Source organism: Natator depressus, chromosome 3, assembly GCF_965152275.1.
Source record: "Natator depressus isolate rNatDep1 chromosome 3, rNatDep2.hap1, whole genome shotgun sequence".
Classification (NCBI taxonomy): Eukaryota; Metazoa; Chordata; order Testudines; family Cheloniidae; genus Natator; species Natator depressus.
Window position 1 is genome coordinate 86,321,098 of NC_134236.1, and position 25,265 is coordinate 86,346,362.

The 25,265-nt window shown below is 42.3% G+C and overlaps 1 protein-coding gene across 1 annotated transcript in view; it reads right to left on the minus strand.

Moving 5' to 3' along the window:
- Positions 1–25,265, minus strand: part of REV3L (REV3 like, DNA directed polymerase zeta catalytic subunit) — a 254,373-nt gene that overhangs the window by 124,696 nt on the left and 104,412 nt on the right. The window contains exons 2-4 of the mRNA XM_074948247.1: positions 21,172–21,361; positions 8,394–8,468; positions 2,831–2,991 (exon numbers count right to left, since the gene is read on the minus strand). Of these exons, the coding sequence (XP_074804348.1) occupies positions 2,831–2,991; positions 8,394–8,468; positions 21,172–21,361 (426 nt within the window). The remainder of the gene's footprint in view (positions 1–2,830; positions 2,992–8,393; positions 8,469–21,171; positions 21,362–25,265) is intronic.

Below are 25,265 nucleotides of genomic sequence, written 5' to 3' on the forward strand. Positions count from 1 at the left end.
AGCCGGAGCCCCCAGCTCCTAGTGATTTTAGCAATCCAGGGCACCATCTGTTTCACTTTCACCAGTCTCTCTCTATTTCTGTCTATCTCCCTTGCTTCTGCAGAAGTTTCTCAGTGTTTCCCCTTGACTCCTTTTTTTCTGTCATTGGCAGTTCTGTCTCAGCAACTGTTTTGTCTTTTTCTTAGCTTCTTTCCTCCCTTCCCACAGACCTAGGCTTAAATGCCACATTGAAGGCTGTTCATTAGTTTCCAGCATGATGCAGGAGAGCCTGCTCAGTGTAAAACTGATGAGATTCTGAGCCTCTACTGTACATCCAGGCTACCTCAAGGGGAGATTACTGTCATGGTTTTGTCATTTAAAAATGATGAACCTGAAGGAGAACAGCATGTTGCTTTAAGATTGGAAAATGTAGTGGGGTCACCCCTTGCATCCCAACCCTCTGCCCCAGCCCTGAGCTCCCTCCTGCACCCTGAACCCCTCATCCCTGGCCCCACCCGAGCGCGCACCCCCCAGCCAGAGCCCTCACCCCACTGCACCCCAACCCTCTGCCCCAGCCCTGAGCCCCCTACTGCACTCCGAACCCCTCGGCCCCATCCCTACCACACATCACTCCATATTGGTGCACATAAGAAAATTTATTACGCACATGGACGTAAAAAATTAGAGGGAACACTGTCTACACCCTATCTGCCTGCCTCTGGGAGGCACTTTTGGTATCTTGGGGAGAATGCAAGTACCTGATCCTGCTTCTCCCCTTTTCCTCCCAATGACTGGATGTAGGGCCCCATGGATTATTCCCCTTGAAGATCTTTTCTCCTTATCAGAGCTGCAGTCCTCTGACCTCCCACTGCTCCCAACATATAGAACAGCAAGAGGGTGGAATTATTCCCGAGTGTGGAAAGGTTAAGGGTTCCAAGAGCTTTTTGGATACATTTAAAATAAATGGCTATAAGGGGCGTCATAACAGAGGGTGTCTGTCTGTCTCAGGGTGGCTAAAAAGCAATGATTTAAAAAAAAATCAGATTTTTTTTATTTAAATCAATTTTTTAAATTCTTATTTAAACTATAATTTAATTTTTTTAAATAAATTCATTTAAAATTAAATCCAAATTTAATTCAAATATGTTTAGGCCTAAACTCATGATAGTCTCTTAAAACATTTAAATAAAAAAACATATATGCTGAATCCTTGAGCCTCTATCAAAAACTTTTGAGTTAAAGGCTGCTTTTCAATATACAGAAATAATTGGGGAAAATATCGAACTTTTAATGTCAAGCTTTATAAATATGGTACAATATGTCATGTACTATATTAAGGGCTTGTTTTGTTTAATAAAAATATATTTTATATGCTGTTTTGTGTGTTTTAATTAAATTCCAGTTACCATCCTAATGCAGCTTGACCCAAATCATGAGCAAAAAGTTACTTAGTAAATAAGCAATAGATCATTCACCATTTTCTAACATTCTAAAAATGTACATTGAATAAGAATCTGAAAATATTAAGTCATATAACTGCTTAAATATATAGTTATAAAGTACCCTCTTCGGTATCAAAAAGATGTACCAAATCTAGCATAGAGGCTCTATTTAGTTGTAAATGAACATGTTTTAACAGTTATATTAACCAATGAGACTACATCTTTCTTTAGAAAATAACTGAAATACAAAGAAAAAGTTGATTTAAATGGAGGCTTTCCACTTGGTGATTTAAAATGCTTTGGGGGTGTGTGTGTGTGTGAGTGAGAGCGAGAGAGTGTAAAAAGGGAACCACAATTTAAAATCATATAGATGACTGTTTACCATTTCTGATACAAATAAATTTTAACAATTCCTTTAAACTCTCATTATTTTGTAGCTCTGACAGATAAAAACACACAACTCTACATTTTTGTTTAAGTAACGCACCAAAAATGGACAGTCCGTAGTTATTTTTCTAAATCTCAGTCAATTTTGTCCCTCCCTTTTCTCCCTCCCCATCAAAATACTAAAAGTATTTATATCACATTATGGAGTAATCATTTGCAAATTATACTTTTATGTCACGGGAATTTGAAGTACAACATGCCAAACTGATCTTTCAAAAGGAAAGTTAAAAATGTCTCCCTTTCTCAGACATAAATATTTCAAATTTTAACCTGGAGAAAACAGGAGTGGTATAATAAATTAGAAGCACTTGCATTAAAAATTTTGTCAGAGGATAACAACATAACCTAGCTATAACTTCATGAATGTGCCACTACAATAAAGAACAAACCACAAAGGATCTAGGGCACAACTGAAAGAATGAATAGCAAAAATATTTAATCAATCAACTAACCTCACGAAAGCTTATGCTCAAATAAATTTGTTAGTCTCTAAGGTGCCACAAGTATTCCTTTTCTTTTAACCTCTACATGAATTCTTCAACTAAAGATAAACTGTGGTACAAGCTGAAAAAGCTTCCCTTATAATTTTGGACTGGAAAACAGGTGCCTAACTTTTGTGACTTGACATTCAAATCCACATCTGTCACAGGTAGCATATGCCTTGATAGTTATGCAACAGCTCACGTGTCTCTAAGTGGCCCTTTTCCCACTCTATTTTGCTTTTTAAGTCCAGAAAACATGCACAAATTAGAACAATGAGAGAAAGCTCAAAGTGAATTTTGATGAAGAAGGCAAAGCTATAAATGAATAATATACAGTACACAGATAATACACAAAACTGTATTTAAGACAGAGCAAAGAATGGTAAAATCTGAAACCTAATGTTGATCCATTTTGGAAGCAGTGGTTTGAACCTACAAAACAATTATTTATGATTTAGCCTTGAGAAATAAACACCTTACTTCTTCTCTTTGCTTTTCTGAATTTGACAGCAGCCAGGTTTATTAAATTCATTCCATACAGGTTGTAGTCTATAAACAGTTGTAGGAGGTAGGGAATATGGGCTTCATGAGGCTGGTAAAATTTATTCATTATGGCTCCACCTTGTAGAAGCTCACATACTCTAAAGTTAAAAACAAATTGAAACATGTTGAAAAGTTACACTATCTTATTGGGTTTATCAATTAAAATCACAATAAATATTTAAAAATTCCACAATATATTTAATTTTACTAACATTATAAATGCTACAAACCTCTACGTTTTACCAAATGTCCTTAACAAAACTGGTCTGCCCTAATAATAATTCAGTAAATCTGAAAATAGGCACAGAGGAGCTGTAACCGTCCAATTATAAAAATCTCTACAGAAGTATCATACCACAGAGCAATAGCTCTGGGGACTGATGTTAGGCCCTCAGAAGTCCATGGAAAGCTTTGCATTGACCTCAATGGCCCAAGAACAGTTGGATAACTAAATGTTATTTGTGACTTTGAAAATCTCCCTGTGGTCCTTTGCCATATTAACAAAACAAGTCATAAATGTTTGAAAATTACAAACTGTTCATGCGTAATACAGTACTCTAATTTTTTAACAAAGCAACCTTTTGTAATGATGCATATATCTGCAGACACGTATTTTCTTCAAAGATCTGTACATTAAAATAAACATATACCTTTGAATAATTACAAACATGCAATTAATTTATCTGAATGTCAGACTCGTATCTGCATTTGTAAAGGGTTTCAGTGCATTTATTTGACTATATAATACAATAAAATGTTATCTAAAAATAAAAACTAGGTAATTAAAGGAAGAAACTATGATAAGATAACAGTTCAAAGATGAATGATTAAAATCTAAAAGTTTCAATATATGGTTCCTACAGCAATTGTAACTCAGCCACATTGTGCATATACAATATATTAAGACAAACTTAACATCATATGAAAAAGCCTTGTAAAATTCTTTTATCCTACTTATTTGGACCAAATAACTTTCTGGACAATCATTAACATAACAAAAGCCATTCTGTGTCAGGCTAATGGTCCATCTACCCCATCTCTGACAGTGGCCAGTGCCAGACGCTTCTGGCAAATGGAGGTTTAGGGACATCTGAAGCATGGGATTGTATCCCTGACCACCTTGGCCAATAGTCATTAATGGACTATCGTATTAGTTTTTTCATAATCATAAATTAGATTTTAGTAAGGTTAACATATGATACAAAATATTACATAGATCCAAAGGATTTCAGTTATGCTATGAACTATAAAAAGACTTAATTTCCTGGGGTTTGTGCAATTAATCTCAATCTTAATGTTGCATTAACTGTTCTTTGCATTTAATAACCATAATATTACATTACTGATTTATACCAAATTATCTGATTTTTCCAGATCATTTTAAATTCTGTGATTGGATACCAGAATTTAAAATTTTATAACAAGCATTTTTATTTATGAAAATTCACCTCATAGTACTTGAAATATCACTATGTTGAATTCAATCCTGTTTTAACTCCATTGATTTAAACAGAGTTACAACAAGAATTATTTTGACTGAATGTATTTAAGTCTGAATAGACAATTAATTGCAGCTACATTTCATGTTTCATTTCCCTTGCATAAGCTATTCCTTAAGACTACTCACATGCTTAACATTAGGTATATGCTTACATACTTTGCTGAATTGGGGGTAATAATTACTAATATTTAGGGTTGTCAATCTATTAAAAAAATTAATCGTGATTAATTGTGCAATAAAAAAATTGCAATTAATCATGCAATTAATCACGCTGTTAAACAATAATAGAACCATCCCGATGAGTCGAAAGAATAGTAAACATGGCAGGCGACCAGCTTGGCTTAATGGTGAAATCCTAGTGGATCTTAAACATAAAAAAGAAGCTTACAAGAAGTGGAAGGTTGGACATATGACCAGGGAAGAGTATAAAAATATTGCTCGGGCATGTAGGAAAGATATCAGGAGGGCCAAATCGCACCTGGAGCTGCAGCTAGCAAGAGATGTCAAGAATAACAAGAAGGGTTTCTTCAGGTATGTTGGCAACAAGAAGAAAGCCAAGGAAAGTGTGGGCCCCTTACTGAATGAGGGAGGCAACCTAGTGACAGAGGATGTGGAAAAAGCTAATGTACTCAATGCTTTTTTTGCCTCTGTTTTCACTAACAAGGTCAGCTCCCAGACTGCTGCGCTGGGCATCACAAAATGGGGAAGAGATGGCCAGCCCTCTGTGGAGATAGAGGTGGTTAGGGACTATTTAGAAAAGCTGGACGTGCACAAGTCCATGGGGCCGGACGAGTTGCATCCGAGAGTGCTGAAGGAATTGGCGGCTGTGATTGCAGAGCCCTTGGCCATTATCTTTGAAAACTCGTGGCGAACGGGGGAAGTTCCGGATGACTGGAAAAAGGCTAATGTAGTGCCAATCTTTAAAAAAGGGAAGAAGGAGGATCCTGGGAACTACAGGCCAGTCAGCCTCACCTCAGTCCCTGGAAAAATCATGGAGCAGGTCCTCAAAGAATCAATCCTGAAGCACTTACATGAGAGGAAAGTGATCAGGAACAGTCAGCATGGATTCACCAAGGGAAGGTCATGCCTGACTAATCTAATCGCCTTTTATGATGAGATTACTGGTTCTGTGGATGAAGGGAAAGCAGTGGATGTATTGTTTCTTGACTTTAGCAAAGCTTTTGACACGGTCTCCCACAGTATTCTTGTCAGCAAGTTAAGGAAGTATGGGCTGGATGAATGCACTATAAGGTGGGTAGAAAGCTGGCTAGATTGTCGGGCTCAACGGGTAGTGATCAATGGCTCCATGTCTAGTTGGCAGCCGGTGTCAAGTGGAGTGCCCCAGGGGTCAGTCCTGGGGCCGGTTTTGTTCAATATCTTCATAAATGATCTGGAGGATGGTGTGGATTGCACTCTCAGCAAATTTGCGGATGATACTAAACTGGGAGGAGTGGTAGATACGCTGGAGGGGAGGGATAGGATACAGAAGGACCTAGACAAATTGGAGGATTGGGCCAAAAGAAATCTGATGAGGTTCAATAAGGATAAGTGCAGGGTCCTACACTTAGGATGGAAGAATCCAATGCACCGCTACAGACTAGGGACCGAACGGCTAGGCAGCAGTTCTGCAGAAAAGGACCTAGGGGTGACAGTGGACGAGAAGCTGGATATGAGTCAGCAGTGTGCCCTTGTTGCCAAGAAGGCCAATGGCATTTTGGGATGTATAAGTAGGGGCATAGCGAGCAGATCGAGGGACGTGATCGTTCCCCTCTATTCGACACTGGTGAGGCCTCATCTGGAGTACTGTGTCCAGTTTTGGGCCCCACACTACAAGAAGGATGTGGATAAATTGGAGAGAGTCCAGTGAAGGGCAACAAAAATGATTAGGGGTCTAGAGCACATGACTTATGAGGAGAGGCTGAGGGAGCTGGGATTGTTTAGTCTGCAGAAGAGAAGAATGAGGGGGGATTTGATAGCTGCTTTCAACTACCTGAAAGGGGGTTCCAAAGAGGATGGCTCTAGACTGTTCTCAATGGTAGCAGATGACAGAACGAGGAGTAATGGTCTCAAGTTGCAATGGGGGAGGTTTAGATTGGATATTAGGAAAAACTTTTTCACTAAGAGGGTGGTGAAACACTGGAATGCGTTACCTAGGGAGGTGGTAGAATCTCCTTCCTTAGAGGTTTTTAAGGTCAGGCTTGACAAAGCCCTGGCTGGGATGATTTAACTGGGAATTGGTCCTGCTTCGAGCAGGGGGTTGGACTAGATGACCTTCTGGGGTCCCTTCCAACCCTGATATTCTATGAATATAATTTATTTAAATATTTTTGGATGTTTTCTACATTTTCATATATACTGATTTCAATTACAATACAGAATACAAAGTGCACAGTGCTCTCTCTATATTAATTTTTTATTACAAATATTTGCACTGTAAAAAACAATAGGATTTTTCAATTCCCCTAACACAAGTACTGTAGTGCAATCTCTTTAATATGAAAGTTGAAATTACAAATGTAGAATTATGTACAAAAATAAAACAATGTAAAACTTTAGAGCCTAAAAGTCCACTCGGTCCTACTTCTTGCTCAGACAAACAAGTTTGTTTACATTTGCAGGAGATAATGCTGCCCACTTCTCATTTACAATGTTACCTGAAAGTGAGAACAGATGTTCGCATGGCACTGTTGTAGCTGGCATCACAAGATATTTACGTGTCAGATGCGCTAAAGATTCATATTTCCCTTCATCCCTCAACCACCATTCCAGAATACATGCGTCCATGCTGATGACGGGTTCTGCTTGATAACGATCCAAAGCAGTGCAGCTGCACGTCTATTTTCATATTCTGAGTCAGATGCCACCAGCAGAATGTTGATTTTCTTTTTTGGTGGTTTGGGTTCTGTAGTTCCCACACTGGATTGTTGTTCTTTTAAAACTTCTGAAAGCATGCTCCACATCTCATCCCTCTCAGATTTTGGAAGGCACTTCGGATTCTTAAACCTTGGGTCAAGTACTGTAGCTATTTTTAGAAATCTCACATCGGTACCTTCTTTGCATTTTGCCAAATCTGCAGTGAAAGCGTTCTTAAAATGAACGTGTGCTGGGTCATCATCCAAGACTGCCATAACATGAAATATATGGCAGAATGCGGGTAAAACAGAGAAGGAGACATACAATTCTCCTCCAGGGAGTTCAGTCACAAATTTAATTAATGCATTTTTTTTTTTAAACGAGCATCATCAGCATGGAACCATGTCCTCTGAAATGGTGGCCGAAGCGTGAAGGGGCATATGAATGTTTAGGATCTCTGGCACATAAATACCTTGCAACGCCAGCTACAAAAGTGCAATGTGAATACTTGTTCTCACTTTCAGGTGACATTGTAAATAAGAAGTGGGCAGCATTATCTCCTGTAAATGTAAACAAACTTGTTTGTCTTAGCCACTGGCTAAACAAGAAGTAGGACTGAATGGACTTGTAGGCTCTAAAGTTTTACACTGTTTTGTTTTTGAGTGCAGTTATGTAACAAAAGAAAATCTACATTTGCAAGTTGCACTTTCATGACAAAGAGATTACACTACAGTACTTGTATGAAGAGAATTGAAAAATACAAATTCTTTTGTTTATCATTTTTACAGTGCAAATATTTGTAATAAAAATAATATAAAATGAGCACTGAATACTTTGTATTCTGTGTTGTAATTAAATCAATATATTTGAAAATGTAGAAAAACATCCAAAATATTTAATAAATTTCAATTGGTATTTTATTGTTTAACAGTGCAATTAAAACTGCGATTAATTTTTTAATCAGGATTAATTTTTTTAATCGCATGAGTTAACTGTGATTAATTGACAGCCCTACTAATATTGTTGTTGTTTTAAATGTACCTATTTCTTCCAAATGAAAATACATGGAATAGTCATCTCACTTCCCTTTCTGGTTCAGAAGACACAGTGAAAGCTGTTGAGAGTTCTATTTTATTATAGCCTTACCTTTTCACCATTGAAGGATTGTAAAGATAGATCTTCATAAACTCTCTCTCCTTTTCATGATAACCATAAAAAGGCCTGGAGAGCAAACAAACAAACAAAAAAGATTACCGATTATATTATAGCAATATTTACACTTAAATTTCTCTCTCTAGTTTATGTTTACCTTTCTCCACTCTTGAAGATATGTTGGGCATTACACATCTGGTGTTTTAGTCACAATTTATATATATTTATTTATACTTCCCAAACTAAACAAAATCTTAGTTAATTTAGAAGTAAGATTGCTCAAGTGCGAACTACACCAAAGCAATTACTAAAAATATGGGAAATTTCTAGTTAATATAATATTTGCACGCAGGACAATAAAAAGCCATGAGTCCTATTACCCCATAAACCATTATAATCCAGATGCACTCATCATCTCAATATCATCTTTCAGTTCCAATGCACAGTCATCCCTAAGGATATATCCAATTCCTCAAAATCTAAATTCCAACCTAATATTTTCGATAGGTACTAATGAACATCGTAGGTTTCTAAACTGAAAGTATGTTGGTCTGTAAAGTATCGGACTCTTGCTGAGGTCAGAGTTTGGGTCTGTGAGGAGGGGGAATTAAGGACATAAAAAAGAAGTGGTAGAAGGGTCATCCATAACCTGACTCCATACTGTCCCAAGCAGAAATTTCAATCCAACAATCTTGGTCAGGTGGGTCAACCTAGGAATCCTGTTCAGTTTGGCCACAGGAGAGAGAAGCTGCCCGCTTTGGTTCTGAAGCACTTTGGATGGCAACTGTCTCCTCCTTCCTGCTTGTTGGGGAAGGGAGAAAGAGAAACACTGGGAGCCAGACTATGGGCTTTTTTGTTGTTTTGATTGTGGGGAGGTTGGACAAGGAGCCCAAGTAAGATGGAAGACTGAGAATGGATGAGGAGCCCAATGGTGGGGTTGAGAAGGATGAAGAGAAGATTAGGATGAGAAGCCGCAAGAGGGAAAATGGGACTGGGAGCCAGGGTGTGCAGGGGAAGACTGGGACTTTGAAAAATAGCCCAGGGCTGGTTGAGCAAGGGATATTGGGAGTAGCTGAAGAGTCTGGGATGGAAGACTGGGACTGGCTGAGCGATGGGACAGGGGCAGGGAGACGAGGCTAGACAGGGAGAAGCTAGATGGGACAGGGGTAGAAAGGATTGTTGGCACAACAGCGTGCTACTTTCCAGAACCTAACATTGAACACAAGATTCCATAGTCTCAACATTCCTTTGCTATCAGCAAATAGCTGTGAAACCCACTGGAGAAGTGTATCTCTCTATCCCCTGTCATGTATGACCCACATAAAAAATGCTAACCTACTACTTCTGTCTGTTACTCTGTTAGCTCAAGTGGCAGAGGTCTGTGGGGCGGTTCTAAAGGTTCCAATCCTGTTCATGACCCATGTGCATGTCAACATGATGCCATGTGATGGATTTTTCAGTTTCCTTTTTTTAAAACCTAGAAAATTACATATTAACATTAAAAGAACATTAAGATTGCAAAGCAAAGCACTGAGAAATTAGGATATGCCTGAATTAAGATTACCTGTGGACTCTTTATTTGGTCCTATTGTGTGTATGCATTATGATACAGTTTTAGTTGCACAATCACGTTCTATTTTTCTCTACAGCACTCCTGTCTCATTCGGTGCACAGAATGGATCATGCTCAGAGGATGAATTAGAGTTGTGTAGTGAAGGAGGCTGCTCTCTGTAGGACCTCTGCCTCACTTGTTGCAGAATTTGGGAAAGGTGTGTAATGAATGAGGAAGGGGACTGCTGGAAGAGAAAGGATGGACCCCTGGTTAAAGAAGTTGAATGCCACCATTAGAGAACTGGATTCTACTCCTGCCTCTATTACAGTTCTTGTGATGCTAAGCAAGTCACAACTTTGTAAGTGGCCACTAACTGTGTATTCCTCATTTTCTGGATGCTCAACTTGTGACTCTGGGGCCTGATTTGCAGGAGTCCTCAGCACTCACAACTTCAACTTAAGTCAATGAAGCTGTAAGTGCTTACCTTAGACCTTAGTCCATCCCATGCTTTGCTGAACATTGGGCTACCCACATTTGCCATCCTTGCTTGTCAACTGCCCTTCTCTCCAAATCTTCCCATTTCATGTTGAGGTGCTTGATGTTGTTCAGAACTGTTCATTTCCATGTTATTCGCAGTCTTCCTCTCTTTCTTCTTGCACTTTCTGGCCTCGACTCAAGGGCGGTATTTGGTAAGTGTTCTTTTTCCATTCTCAGCACATGTCCCAGCCACTGATTTCTTCTTTTGTAGATTATTTGTGAGAGGATATCTTGTCCAGTAATTTTTCTGACTTCATTTGTCTTCCTATCTCTACAGGTTATTCTCAATATTCTTCTCAGACATTTGTGATGAAATGCATCCAGTTTTGCGCATCTTTCTTGGTAAACTGCCATGTCTCACTGCTATATGTTGTGATGACGATAACAATTGCTTTGTGCACATTCAGCTGTAAGTGCTATATAATGTTAAATACTCTGAAAAAGCAGACCCTAGGCATCTCAAATTGGGTACCCAAACTTAAGGACACTTTTGACCTTAAATGCTCTGTGCCTCAGTTGCCCATCTGTAAAATGGGGATAATAGCACATCATCTCACAGGGGTGTTGTGAAAATGTTTGTGAAGTACTCACCTGAGCATCCACATTGCATTGTAAACCTGGGCTTAAAATTGCTGGACTTGGGCTAACGTGTCCATACTGCATTATGCAGACCTTCTGACTCGAGTCTGTGGCTTGAGCTACACTGCAAAATGACAGGACTTGGACCCAAGTATCAGTAGGACTTGGGCTCTCACTCTCTCCACCCAGATCCTGAGTGCTTTCTGACCCAAGTCAGACTGATTTGTGCATGGACGGAAGAGCAGCTTGAGCTCAAACCTGAGTCAGAGCCCAGGTTTAGCGTGCAGTGTAGACATATCCTAATAATTCTGTTTTCTGAGCAGGGTGTGAATGCAGTAGGGTAATAATAACTTGGACTACACATTGAACAATGAAAAAACACAAACTCTACAATAGCTGCTCTTTCAGTGAACACCTTTATCCTATGCACTGAATAAGGCAGAGATCCTATGGCAGAACTAGTATGCGATCATGTAATTAAATTTTGTTGAACATTAGGACTCATAGAAACCACTCAAAAACCACTCACAACACAAAAGGGCCAGTTTCTTCAAGGACACAACTGACTTCTTCCAGAAACTCTGCAACATTAACAACCTTCCTCAGAACACCATCCTTGCCACCATGATGATATCTCCCTATCCATCAACATCCCTCACCATGACAGCAGCACAAGCTGCCTTGAACATCTACAAGACAATGGACAACACACAGATGTCCATCCCAAACACATCTCCACTCATACACTTAATCCTCTCACATAACAACTTTACATTTAACAACAAACACTGTGTCCAAACAATGTGAATAGCCATCGGTATGAGGATATGCCAAGCTCTTCATAGGCCACCTTGAGGAAGAAATTTCTGGAAAAATGCACCACAAAACCAGTGATATACCTGAGATAAATTGATATCATCATCCTCTGGACAGATGACCTAACCTACCTCATCCATTTCTACCACAACTTCAACAACCACCATCCATCCCTCAAAGTCTCGCTAGAACACTTCCACAACAGCATTAACTTCCTGGACAACATGATCAGCTTCAACAATGTAATTCTACAGAAACTATATACAAGAAACCAAAAGATCACCAAGCTTACCTCCACAGGTCCAGTAACTGCCCCAGACACAGCAAGAAATCTGTTATCTACAGCCAGTCACTCAAATATTACAGAATATGTTTCAAGGAGAAAGTCTGGAATACATACCTCAACACGCCTAAGACTGCCTTCACCAACAAGGACATTTCAGAGTAGTAGATCAAAGCATGGAATGGGCCACGCAAATACCCTAAGAGAACATGGTTCAAAAAAAAAAAAAAAAAAAAAAGCCCACCATCCACACACCTTTAGTTGTCACCTACCACCCCACATTGGAACCCATATGGGGTACCGAACAACTACAATCCCATGCTTGATGGGGACCACGTCCTGAAATAAATCTTTTCCAAACCACCTCTTCTGGTCTAAATACAACCTCCCAACCTTATCAGAAGCAAGCTCCCCACAGACCAGGACATTTCAACTCAAACAGCACCAGATCTTGCCAGAACAACAGATGCTACTCCAGGGGGAATTCTGCAACTCTGTGCATGTGAAGAATTCATGTCTGGTGCAGAATTTATTTTTCCTGCAGAAAATACATTCTGCCCAAGAAGTGCTGCAGTTCTACCTTTCACCCACCAAAGGCCACTGTGGTACCAGAACAGCCAGCAGCTGGCTGTTTTGATCATAGCATCCTGTCCGTGGAGCCAGGTTAGGACAGACAGAGCGGGGCACATGGTGCTGTTGGGGGGAAGGGGGCAGGTTACAGACTGGGGTTCAGAAGGGTTAGTGGGGGGGGACAGGATGGGGCGCGGGCTCAGGAGCTAGTGGAGTGATAGCAGGGCTGGGGCTGAGCCAGGGGCTGAATGGGAGAAGTGCTGCAGTGCCACATGGAGACAGGGGGCGGGAGGGATTCAGGACCACATGGAAACAGGGGGCTGCAGGGACACATGGGGAAGAGGGGCAGATGTGCCTGACTGAATGGGAAAGACTTGGGGTCAGCTAAAATTGTCTTGGGCAGTAGGGGCTCTCTCAATGACCATAGCTTTGTCCTTTTTGATCTTGGGTAAAATCCTGGAGATCAGGGGAATTGGTGCAAAGGCATACAAGAATCCCCAAACCACCGAAGAAGAAAGGAAGCGCGCTCACACTTCCTCTAGAGGAAAAGTCCTTGCACTTAGTGTTGTCCCACATGGCAAAGTAGTCTAATGGTGGGAGTTCCCAACTGGTGAAATATTAGGTCTAGAATGGATTTCTGCTTTTGTGGCTGGTTACCACATTCTTACTCAGGAAGTCCACCAGGTTTGTGCTGATCCCTAGTAGATGCAGAGCTATCTGATTCATTCCATGCTGGCACCATTCCCAGAAGCTGATTGCCTTTAAAAAAAAAACGGGGGGAGGGATGATCAAATGATTCCCTGCTTGTTTCTGTAGTGTGTCACCAACATTTTGCCCATCAGAATCTACACCACAGCATTTTGGAGGACAGGTAGGGAAGCCATGCAAGCCAGTGTGATGGTTCTCAGCTCCAAGATGTTCATGTAGTTTTAGATCATCCTAAAACCACAAACCTTGCATATGAAAGTGATTCAAGTGGACATCCCATCATGTCCCAGATGTGTCTGTAACTAGCATCACTGCTGAGGAAGGGACAGAGAAGGGTTGTCCTTTTCTTATGTTCATTGGATATAACCACACTCGTGTTCCAACAGGATATGAGGCAGGACCGTGACTTGTTTGCTCACAAGATGTCTTGATAGAGAACAGACTTTCTCAGTCAGCACTGCAGAGGCCATAGGCAAAGTCTGTCAAGCAGCGTCACATATGTACATGTGATCATATTGCCAAGGCCACGGGGCCCCTGACACATACATACAGTTGTCGTCAATCTTGTCCACAAGAGACTGGAACTGGTCCTCTGGCAGCAAACCTTTTGCCAGACTAGAGTTGAGCCATGCTCCTATGAATTTTACTGTCTGTGTAGTACAAGACACAACTTCTTGGTTCACCAGGAGTCCCAACTGGGAGAACAGGTAGAAGAAGAAATCCAGAGCTGCTTTGGTCTCATCCTGGAACTGGCCTCTGATCAGCCAGTTGCCTAGGTAAAGCAAATATGGATTCCTTATTTCCTTTGCGCGCTATGGCCAGACATTTACTAAACACTCTCAGTGCTGTAGGAAGTCCAAAGGGTAGAACACTCTATTGATAATGGCTGGGACCCACTGTGAATCTTCGGTATTTCTTGTGGGCTTGATGTGGTGAAGTGGAAGCACACCTTCTGCAAGTCTAGAGCCGTGAGCCAGTCTTGAGCTTGGAGTGATAGGACGATGGAGGCAAGCATTACCATCCTGAACCTGAGACAGTGCATATGTGTGTGTTGAATCTTCTCAGGTCTAGGGTAGGATGAAGACCTCTTTTAGTCTTTGGAATAAGGAAACACTGCAGTAGAAGCCTCTTTCCCTATATTCCTGGGGAACTTCCTCTATGGCTCCTAGACAAAGCAATGAAGCCATTTCTGTTTGTAACAGACACTTGTTAGAGGGGTCCCTGAAAAGGGACAGTCAAAAGGGGTGCATATGTGATAGCCACAGATAATGATCTCCAGCACCTATCTGCCTGCTGTTACAGCAGACCACGCCTGGTGGTATGGGGCAAAGCAGCTTCCAAAAGTCATTCTCTGTGGACTGGTTCCTGTACAGGCTTTGACCGTCCCATCAAATTTTCTGATGGAGCGTCACGGCAAAATGTGGGGCCAAAGGCAAGGAGGGTTGATGCCACTTGTTCTACCCTGGGTATTTCCTGGCCTGATCCTCCATCTGCCTGGGGTAAGATGGGGTATGTGGTCTCTGCTAGTGCAATGATTGAGGGTGGTACACCTTTTGATAGGATGGGGGAGTGCAAATTCCCAGTGAGTGTTAAGGCTGGGAATTTTTCAGTACATGTAGGATGCTATCAGTCAGTTTGATGAACAGCTCCAAGCCCTCCAAAGTAAAGTCCTTAGTCGTGGCTTGTTAGTTGGGAGGGATACTCAAGGCTTGAAGCCATGCATGGTCACCATAATGATCATAGACCTGGCCACATTGTCAAAGGCATCCATTACTGCCTGTAGAACTGTCTTGGCCACAAGTTGGCTTTCTTTTATAACACTTTCAGCTCCCCTCTGATTTTGTGAGAGAGCTAAGCCAGGAATGGTCTCATTCTGTCCCATGTTAAAAAATCATATTTGGCCAGCAATGCCTGGGAGTTAGCTACCCTCCACTGGAGCAAGGCCAGCGTGTATGCCTTTCTTCCAAAAAGATCTATGCATTTGGGACCCTTGTCCTTAGGTGTCCTTTTGGTGGGCTTTGACTTCTCTTGGACACTCAAGGGAGCCAAGGTTGGGGTGGGTGGGTAATAGTTCTTGAACTTCCAGCGGGTACCATGTTACAGGGAATTCATGTTTTAGTGGCTGGCATTTGCCACAAGACTTTTGCCAGATCTAGGAGGCCTTCATTTATGAGAAGAGCAATTCCGGCTGGACCAATGGCCAACAAAATATCAAACAGCTTGTGAGACTTCACAGAGGTGAGTGAAGTCTCAGTCTCCACGGTGTCTGTGATATCCACCAGGAGCTCCTGGAAGTCTTTGAAATTGTGCAGTGCCAGTATTGGTGCCAAAGCTATTGCCTTATCTGGGAACAAGGAGTCATCGTCTTTGGGCAGTGAGACGAGTCATTCAATTCTGAATTTCCTTCCTCTTTGTATTCTGGTAACTGATGTTTTGCTAAGCAAAGCCATAGAGAGAGGAGACCTCCTTTTCTTCTGAGATGGTGGGGACTACATCCTAGAGGCCCGGGAAGGTAGGTGCCAATAACTCTAGTGTCACTAGGGCATTCTGTATGGTTATGGAGGACTGGTGAATTGTTGGATGGACCAATATTAGAGTCCTGGTGTGCCTATGGTTGAGGTCTGTAGAGATATTCCAGCAAAAAGGTATGTCCTGGGGATGGTGAAGAGGAATCCACCTGAATCATGGGTGGCACCAACTGGTAAAGCTCTATTAGTACCCAGGACTGTGTCAGTGCTGCTGCATATCTCGGTACCTAGCATTGCTCCAGAGCACTCTGAGTCTGTGTTGTTGAGGATGGAGTAAAAATTACCGGGGCTACTTCCAGTACCAGAAGAGCCTGCTGTGCAGCAGTCTGCTCCATTCTTCTAGTCTCTATGTCATAATTGGACATACCAGCTTGTCTCCCAAAGTTTTTCTATATCCCTCTTTATGGGAGGACACAGAGCTCCTCGTTGAGCTCCTGCCCCCATACTAGATCCAACGCTAACTCTCATAGATTGCTCCTGCAGATGGAATTTCAGCCTCATATCCCTCTATTTGTGTGTTCTTAGAAAGCAGAGACAGACCGAGCACCTGCTGGGAAGTGAGACTCTCCCAGGCAGAATATCTTCTGTGCCCATCTTTCAGTGGAATCAGTTCACTGCAGGACAGAAAAGGTTTTCCTGTGGGTTTTGAGTCCACCATATTTTAAGTTTCTGTACTGGGGGAGGGGTTTTGTACTTGGCTTGAAAAGTAAATAAAAGAATGAAAGTCAATCTGAAATATCTCAGAAGATTTTAAGAAGGTTTCTTGAGAAGTTTAGCCTGAACTAAAGTCCAGTGGGTCAGACACTAGCTAGGTTCCATCTCACCACAGGTAGTAAGAGGGAACTAAGGGTGGGTTATGGCTGACCTATCCTTTATGTCCTTATATGTGAACACAAAGAGGCACAGGATACATGCATGGCCCCAATGGACATCGCTATTCAAAAGCTCTGGTCTCAGGCATATGAGGTGCATCTACTCCTGTAGCCAGACAGCCAGCCCCTCCCTCTCAGACCAGCATTGCGGAAGCCAAAACAGGGCACTTAAATTCCAGCACAGCCTTTGAAGCTGTGAAAAGCACAGGTGTGCTGCTACAATGTGCCTCTGGGAACATATACAACGATTAGGCTCACAGCAGGCAGAGGCGCTGTGACAGACATGGTTCTTAGCCCCTACTAAATAGCATGATGCACACACACCAACATCCTAGGTGGGAAAATATTTACCCTAATAAAAGGAATGTCTGGTAGTCGAAACTTATTGTTTCTCTCCCTTGCAAGTGTGAACTACTCTTGCGAGAGCTGGCGTCGCCCAGACAGACCAGCCCCAATTTGGCATAAGAAAGGAGAAAGAGAATAAAGGAGTTCAGAGGTATAAGTAGGGGACCTACAGCACCATGATTTTTGAGTGCTTTTCACTATCTATCTGCTGGTCAGATAAGTGACAGCCTCCCAAGGCTTCTGCAGCCAAGAGGGTCCCTAAGCCTTGTCCCTTATTCGTCTTTCCGCGGAATTGAGTGACCGATCCTGGCTTGGCACCGCTGGAATCGAGAGATGCAAGGAGGGTAAGAAGCACCCACACCTGATCTCCTATCTTTAGTGTACACATATTTTGAAATAGAGCTCTATACTTTGTTTTCTTTCTTTGGGATTGTAGCTTCAGTTTTGTAACTTGTTTGTGTGTGTAACATCTCTACATTTAAATAAGTAGGCACTAGCAATTTTGTAACCACATGATTAGAATCTAGTTTAATAAATTTTGGTAACCATTTATGCATAAGCCTGACTTGTTTCTCTGGTTTACTGTAAAGCAGCCAACACAATTAAAGAACCTCAGCCGTTTTGGCTATAAAGCCTGGCCATTAGGTGAGAGTACTAAGAGCCTAGCGTTGAGTTGTGCCGCCTCCACGGGGCAAACTCTTGGGGCACCTGTCAGTCAATCCTGACTGCCCGCTGCGAAGGAGCTCTGAGCTCTAGCAGTTAAAGTCACGGGTGTGGAGAGGCTCTTAGTGCTGCCATTGGGGCACCTGTCAGTCAGTGTTGACTGCCCGCTGCGAAGGAGCTCTGAGCTCTAGCAGTTAAAGTCACGGGTGGTTAGGACCTTGGGGCATCCGTCAGCCTAGCCCGGGCTGCCCGCCGCGAAGGGACAGTGCGTCCTAGCGGTTAAAGTCACGGATGGTATAAACGGGCATAGCTGGCACCTCACCAAACATCCCTGGCCATCGGCTAACAACTCCTTAGAGTGAGATCCACAATAACACACACTCAAAGAACTAGTGGATTGTTCTTTGTTTCAGACAGGCAACCAGTATATACAGTCGGTGTTCAAAGATTATCCTTCCTTTAGCTCTGATTCTGCCTGCTTGTCTCTTCCATATTTTGAAACTTAGGCAGTAAATATTTCTCTTAATTGTCCTTCCTACGGCAGGGAATGCATGCAAGAACATCTGCAGGGCTTAGATTTGAGAAGGTAAAATCACAGAGCTTTCAGCACCTAAAGTATCTACCATTTGCATTCAGAATCTGATTTGAAGTTATAACAAAAGAGCTGCCAAGCTGCTAAAGAGAGGGATATGGGATCTGTTACTCTCTCCCTGCAGCTTTCTGGCTGTGTTGCAGGATGGAGGAGGAGGAGGAGGAAGACAGAAGGGTTGTCTTCACTAGGCTACTCTGCTTAGTTTTTAATTTTGGTTCCTCCTCTCCAGTGAATAGCTCCAGTGCTTGTCTTCTGCTGCTAATCATATCTTTTACAAGAAACCACAGATAGGAAAGGATCAGATTAATAAAGTAACTCTTCACTTAACGTCCTCCCGCTTATTGTTGTTTCAGTTACATCGCTGCTCATTTAGGGAACATGCTCATTTAAAGTTGTGCAATGCTCCCTTATGTCCTTTGGCTGCCTGCTCTATACACTGCATGTAAGATTTTGTGGAAGAGCAGCGACTTTACAAGGGAGCACTACACAAATTCCTCTTCTCCGCCTCCTCCCCCTCCCTCCCAGCGCTTAGGACTTTCTGGGAGGGAGGGGCAGGAGCAAGGAAGCACTGTGTCTCCACTCGTCCCCCCTCCCTCCCAGAAAGTCCTACGCCTGCCAAACAGCTGTTTGGCGGTGCTTAGGACTTTTTCGGGGCAGGGAAGGAGCAGGGATGCAGAGTGCTCCAGAGAGGAGATGGAGTGGGGGTGGGAAGAGGTGGGCCTGGAATGGAGTGGGGATGGAAAGAAGAGGGCCTGGAGCATCCCCCAGCAAAGTCGGCTCCTGTTCTTCTCTGGGTAAGCTGCCAATGCTGCTGCGAAAGTGCTTCCTAGTGTCCTTGCCTGCAGCAGGCTGTGCCTGTGTGGGGTAAGCCAGGGGCACTTCCCAACCACAGTACTGTACAGTATATAATGCCTTTTGTCTGGCCCCAAAAAATTTCCTTGGAACCTAACCCCCCGCATTTACAGTAAAGCTTATGGGAAAATTGGATTCGTTTAACATACTTTCACTTAAAGTTGCATTTTTCAGGAACATAACTACAACGTTAAGTGAGGAGTTACTGTAGTTTCACTGCTGCTCAAGTTTCTCATAGCAACCGTGAAAGCCAATAATACAGTGATCAGATTTCGTTCTGCTGCAGCCTATGCAAGCTCTGAGCAGTAACACAGGCACTGTCTGCAGTCTTCAGAAGGAACGATTGCAATGGTTCATGCTGGGAAGGTTATCTTGATAAGTATAATTGCTATGAACTAGGGATTGCCAAAAGTGCACCCTACTGGCTGGCTAGGCCAGGCCAGGCCAGTGTTGAACACCCTTTTTTCTAGATGAAAACAGATTTTGCAGAAATTGCGTATGTTCATCCAGAAAAGCTTCTTGTTCATCATGGATGAGTAAATTTTTCAATCCCTGGTTATGAGAGTCAAGTAAATAGTGAATAAGAGAATCCTTAAATGTTAACATCTGGTAATAATATTCCTAACAATTCTTGGAACAGCAAAAACACACACTAAATAAGAAGTAAGCAAACAGTGTTGTCCTGGGCCATACGTGCATGTCCCAGGGCCCTGTTTCAAGGCTTGGACCATTTACAGTGTCAAGCGACCAAGCATCACATGATAATAGAGTGATATTTCCTATAAAAGAGGGAGCCTGTGCAGTCTGAGGGGGAGAAACCTGCAGGATTGCCCCTGCAAGAGACCCATTGCCAGAGGGGTCGGAGGAAGGGGCTCTCCATACCAACCGGGCTGTAGCAACCTGACATAAAGGACAAAAACACACCAGAGTTCTGCATGGATACAAAACTTGTATCTGCATCTGATCTGCAATCTGCAAACATGGTCCACAGATATCCACAGATGTGCAGGGCTCTAGATATAAAATTTGGATCCATATCCATCCATGATCCACAAACATGGTCAGTAGATATAAAGCAGATATCCGCACATTAGCAGGGCTTGACAAAAAATCAGGAGACCTAAGAGGAAGAGGTTTTCTTTAGGAAACACCAAGTAGCAGGACCTAGGTTTTGGTAAGGAACTACTGAAATCAGCTCATGGTTGAAGGAACTGTAGAGTTTGGAAAATACTGGCTTTTATTTACAGTAGAACCTCAGAGTTACAAACATCAGAGTTACGAACTGACAGGTCAACCACAGACCTCATTTAGAACCGGAAGTACGCAATTAGGCAGCAGCAGAGACAAAAAAAAAAAAAAAAAAGCAAATATGGTACAATACTGTGTTAAAATAAACTACTAAATAATAAAGGGAAAGTTTTAAAAATTTTTGACAAATTGTTTCTGTGCTTGTTTCACTTAAATTAAGATGGTTAAAGGCAGCAAATACAGTACAGTACTGTGTTAAACACAGTACTAAAAAAATTAATGAAAAGCAGCTGTATTAAGTCAATGTTCAGTTGTAAACTTTTGAAAGAACCATAACATTTTGTTCAGTTATGAACATTTTAGAGTTACAAATAACTTCCATTCCTCAGGTGTGTGTAACTAAGAGGTTCTACTGTATGTTGACATTAAACTGTTATTTTACTACAGTTATGTTATTTTAATAAACCAGACCCCAAGAAGGGGGTGGTGTTAGATGTATATAAGCATGTGTAGTTACTGGTGAGTTCAAGGACAAACTGAGGCAGTGGACCTCCCAGTGCCAAACCAGGTATGCCGACCCTTCTACATAAACAAAACTAACAATAACATAATGTAAGTCATACTTACATTCCAGATACTAATGATACTTTGAACACATGTTGAACAGTAGAAGATGGATTGCCTAAAGCCACATTGAGTGCTCGGTCAATGCTGAACGCCACCTGACGAAGATAGTGTTCTGACTGCTTCCCATAACCATCGTATGGCACATAGAGATAAGGAAAGATACCATGTAAATGGAGACAAGTCTTCTGACCTAGAAAGAAAAAGAAAGTCAAGCTGAGCAGCTTTTTCATGTAATAACAGATGTAAAAATATTCTGTACAGTCATCCAACTAACATGAATATGAAATCCACATATTTGGGTTACCAGGTGTCCCAAGTGGAACCAAAGCTATCTGCCTGCCTAATAATCAATAAACAGGATACCTTCTGCTTAAAAAAATAACTTACCATCTGTAAATAAAGGGGCTTTTAAAAAAATATTTAACTATCAATTGAACATTCTCCTCTATAGTATTGTGCAGCAAGGTAAGATTTCTCAAACGAAGAAGAGAGGCACAAAAAGGCCCAGGGCAAATAAGATAATATTCTTTCTTGAGGGATTATTTTCCAGGAAGGACTCAGGAAAGCTAAAAATAAATTCTCATCTTGACGGTCTCTAAACTTGGTATTTAATTTTTTCCAAAACTGCTAGAAAATGTTCTATTGCACTTGATGCAAAGAAAAAAGACAGCAATACAACCATAAGATGATAAATATCCTATATACATTTCACAATGTTAACCAATTAACAAAAGAAAATCAATCATGGTACTGCCAGTAACATGAGGAATGTATTTCCACAGAGATATTTTCACACATATCAAAAATCTATTGAAAACTCTATTTAAATACTCCAGATTTGTGTTCCAAAAATATAAGAATTTTCATTAAGATCAGCATAATTAATAAATTCATATAACGGATCACTACAGTTGCTTCTGAAAGCTTTGAAAACAAAAACACTGAGCCTTGTTGAAATCTGTAAAAATCCATCTTTTCCTCAAATAATTCAAAGATCTGCATGATAAAACATTCCCATTTGAGAACCTATAAATCAGCATCAGATTATAAAGTTTTGAAACTTATTCTACAGATTTGAGATCTGAAAAAATTAAATCCTGTGTCTTATATCTAACTTTTTTCTTTAATATATTTTAAGATCTCCATCAGTTATTTTTAATATTGTAATTAAAAAACAAGATTCTAGAAGCCTGTGTATTTGCCCACTCCTTTGTTGTAAAACAGAACAATCAATAGATAAACTAAAAGCCCTCCATATTTTCAATACAGACTAACTTTTCAACCCAATACTAGCCCTGGCGTGGTAGCAACAGAATCATATCCCTGTTCTCCTTCTAAATCTCACACACAGAGGTTGGAGGCCTTGAATTTATTCTTCAGAGTCTTCGACCTGTGACATAACAGTATTATCATGAATTAAAGTGCTAGACATAAAACTATTCACTTCAGTTTAATTTGATTCTGATCTTTAATTAATTGACCCTTTTCAATTTGTTCCATAGATGTCTCTAATTTTGGAATTCTTGATCAAATAAATTTAAAAAATAAAAATCGGATGCTAAACGGATGTAAAACAGTCAGTGTAATGACATCTCCAGGACATGCTGAGGAATCAGAGCTCAAAACAGAGAAGCAGCCAGATCTATGTTAGGGGAAATCATCATTACTGTAAGGCACCTCCATCATTTCTGCTAACAGTAGGCTGGATATACTCATACAACTACTGCGGTTGCTTTGACTTCTCAGGTGACCTACATTTTCTTGATCCCATGTATTAAATAGCCTATAAATCAGCCGTTCTCAAGCGGGGATCTGCAAGCCCCCGGCGCCCACCACCACCACCTGGGCTGAAGCCAGGAAGTGCAGGGCTGAAGCCCTAATCCCTGGCATGACGCTCCCCCGGCATCTACTGTGGGGCTGAAGCCAGGAGCCCCAAGCCCTGGTGCTCCCTGTGGGGCAGAAGCCCTGAGCCCATGGGCAGAGCTGGGAACATGGAGGGCATTGCCCCTGCCCCCAAACTGCAGCACAAGAAAACGGCAGTCCCGGGGGCAGCTCCACACCTCCCCCCATCTCCTCTCCCTGCCCAGGTCGGAGGCAGGAAGCTGCAGCAGTGCGGGACAGCTGCTGTTCTGGCTGGTGCCATGGAGCAGGCAGCGGCAGTGTTCCCTCTTCTCCTGCTGGTGCCCCAGGTTGAAGCTGCTCCTCTGATCCCAACCCCCTTTGCTCCCACAGAGGCAGCCAGTAAGAGCCCCCTGGGTGGGGAGACCAGGCTCCGTGGCTGGCAGACCCCTCCTGGGAAAAGGGACCACAGGGGAGTCATAACAGCACACAGCCCCTAATACCTCTCTCCCTGCACCCTGAGCTACCCCCTGCCTACACACAGCCCCTAGCCATCCCCTCCCTGCACCCTTAACTACCCTCCTGCCCGCATACAGCCCCTAGCTAGCCTCCTCTCTGCACCCTGACCTGTTTTCAAACTTTTAGAGCTAAGCCCCCCACCTTTGAGTTATAATTTTTGGTTGCATGCTCCCGCCCGCCAACCCAGACAGGCTGGGTGGCCTGCTGAGGTGAATCACGGAGTGGAGGTGGCGCTCCCTCCCTGGACCCTACCATGCAGAGATGGCTCGAGCCCCACTGGCCCCTGCCCCCCCCAACTAGAAATCAAACTACACCTATGCCCAAGGCCCCTTCCCCAAGGTTCCCCCCACCCACCCACGGGCCCTGGAGTTTTTATAGCATGTCGAGGTGGGCCTCACAGAGAAAGACTGAGAACCCCTGCTATAAATGGCTCTACTTTTGCTAACAGGCTGCTATGTCCTATTCCAAAAGAAATTATAGTAACTCCTCACTTAATGTTGTAGTTATGTTCCTGAAAAATACCACTTTAAGTGAAAGTATGTTAAACGAATCCAATTTTCCCATAAGCTTTACTGTAAATACAGGGGGTTAGGTTCCAAGGAAATTTTTTGGGGGCAGACAAAAGGCATTATATACTGTACAGTACAGTACTGTACTGTATTGTGGTTGGGAAGTGCCCCTGGCTTATCCCACACAGGCACAGCCTGCTGCAGGCAAGGACACTAGGAAGCACCTTTGCAGCAGCAGTGGCAGCTTACCCAGAGAAGAACAGGAGTCGACTTTGCTGGGGGATGCTCCAGGCCCGCCTCTTCCCATCCCCACTCCACTCCAGGCCCACCTCTTTCCACCCCCCCTCCACCTCATCTCCGGAGCACGCTGCATCCCCACCCCGAAAAAGTCCTAAGCACCGCCAAACAGCTGTTTGGCAGGCGTAGGACTTTCTGGGAGGGAGGGGGGACAAGTGGAGACGCAGTGCTTCCTTGCTCCTGCCCCTCCCTCCCAGAAAGTCCTAAGCACCGCCAAGCAACCGTTTGGCGGTGGGGGAAGCGCTGGGAGGGAGGAGGAGGCGGAGAAGAGGAACTTGTTCAATGCTCCCTTGTAAAGTTGCTGCTCTTCCACAAAATCTTACATGCAGTGTACAGAGCAGGCAGCCAAACGATGTTATAAGGGAGCACTGCACAACTTTAAACGAGCATGTTCCCTAATTGAGCAGCGATGTAACTTTGAAACAACGTTAAGCGGCAGGATGTTAAGTGAGGAGTTACTGTAGCTATAACAACTCAGAAAGAGATATTACCTAACACTGCCTTTCTTATGTATGTTGTGTCAGGGAAGATCAAGTGTGCAATTCCCATATCTTAGGAAATGAAAGAAAGTTTGAGAAGAGAGAGACTATCATATAGGAACATGGCAATAGTGATTTGCATCCTCCATTATGCAATGTTCCATCTTGAACTAACAGTCCCCCATAGTTCCACAGGACAACAACTTGCAATTACAACTAGCGCACCTTTATTTTTAATACACAACTTGCTCATATTTATTTCTAACTGAATAGAAGGAATTACTGTTTTTATTCAGTAAATGGCAAATCTTTCTAATCTGCTTCATTCCCTCCCCAAATAAGTCGTGTGTTGTAACTGCTGCCTGCTAACATCACTAGTTTGGCGACTGCAAGTGGAAAATGTTTCAAGAATTCAGACAGTTAACTAATCACTGTCAATAAGCCTCAACCA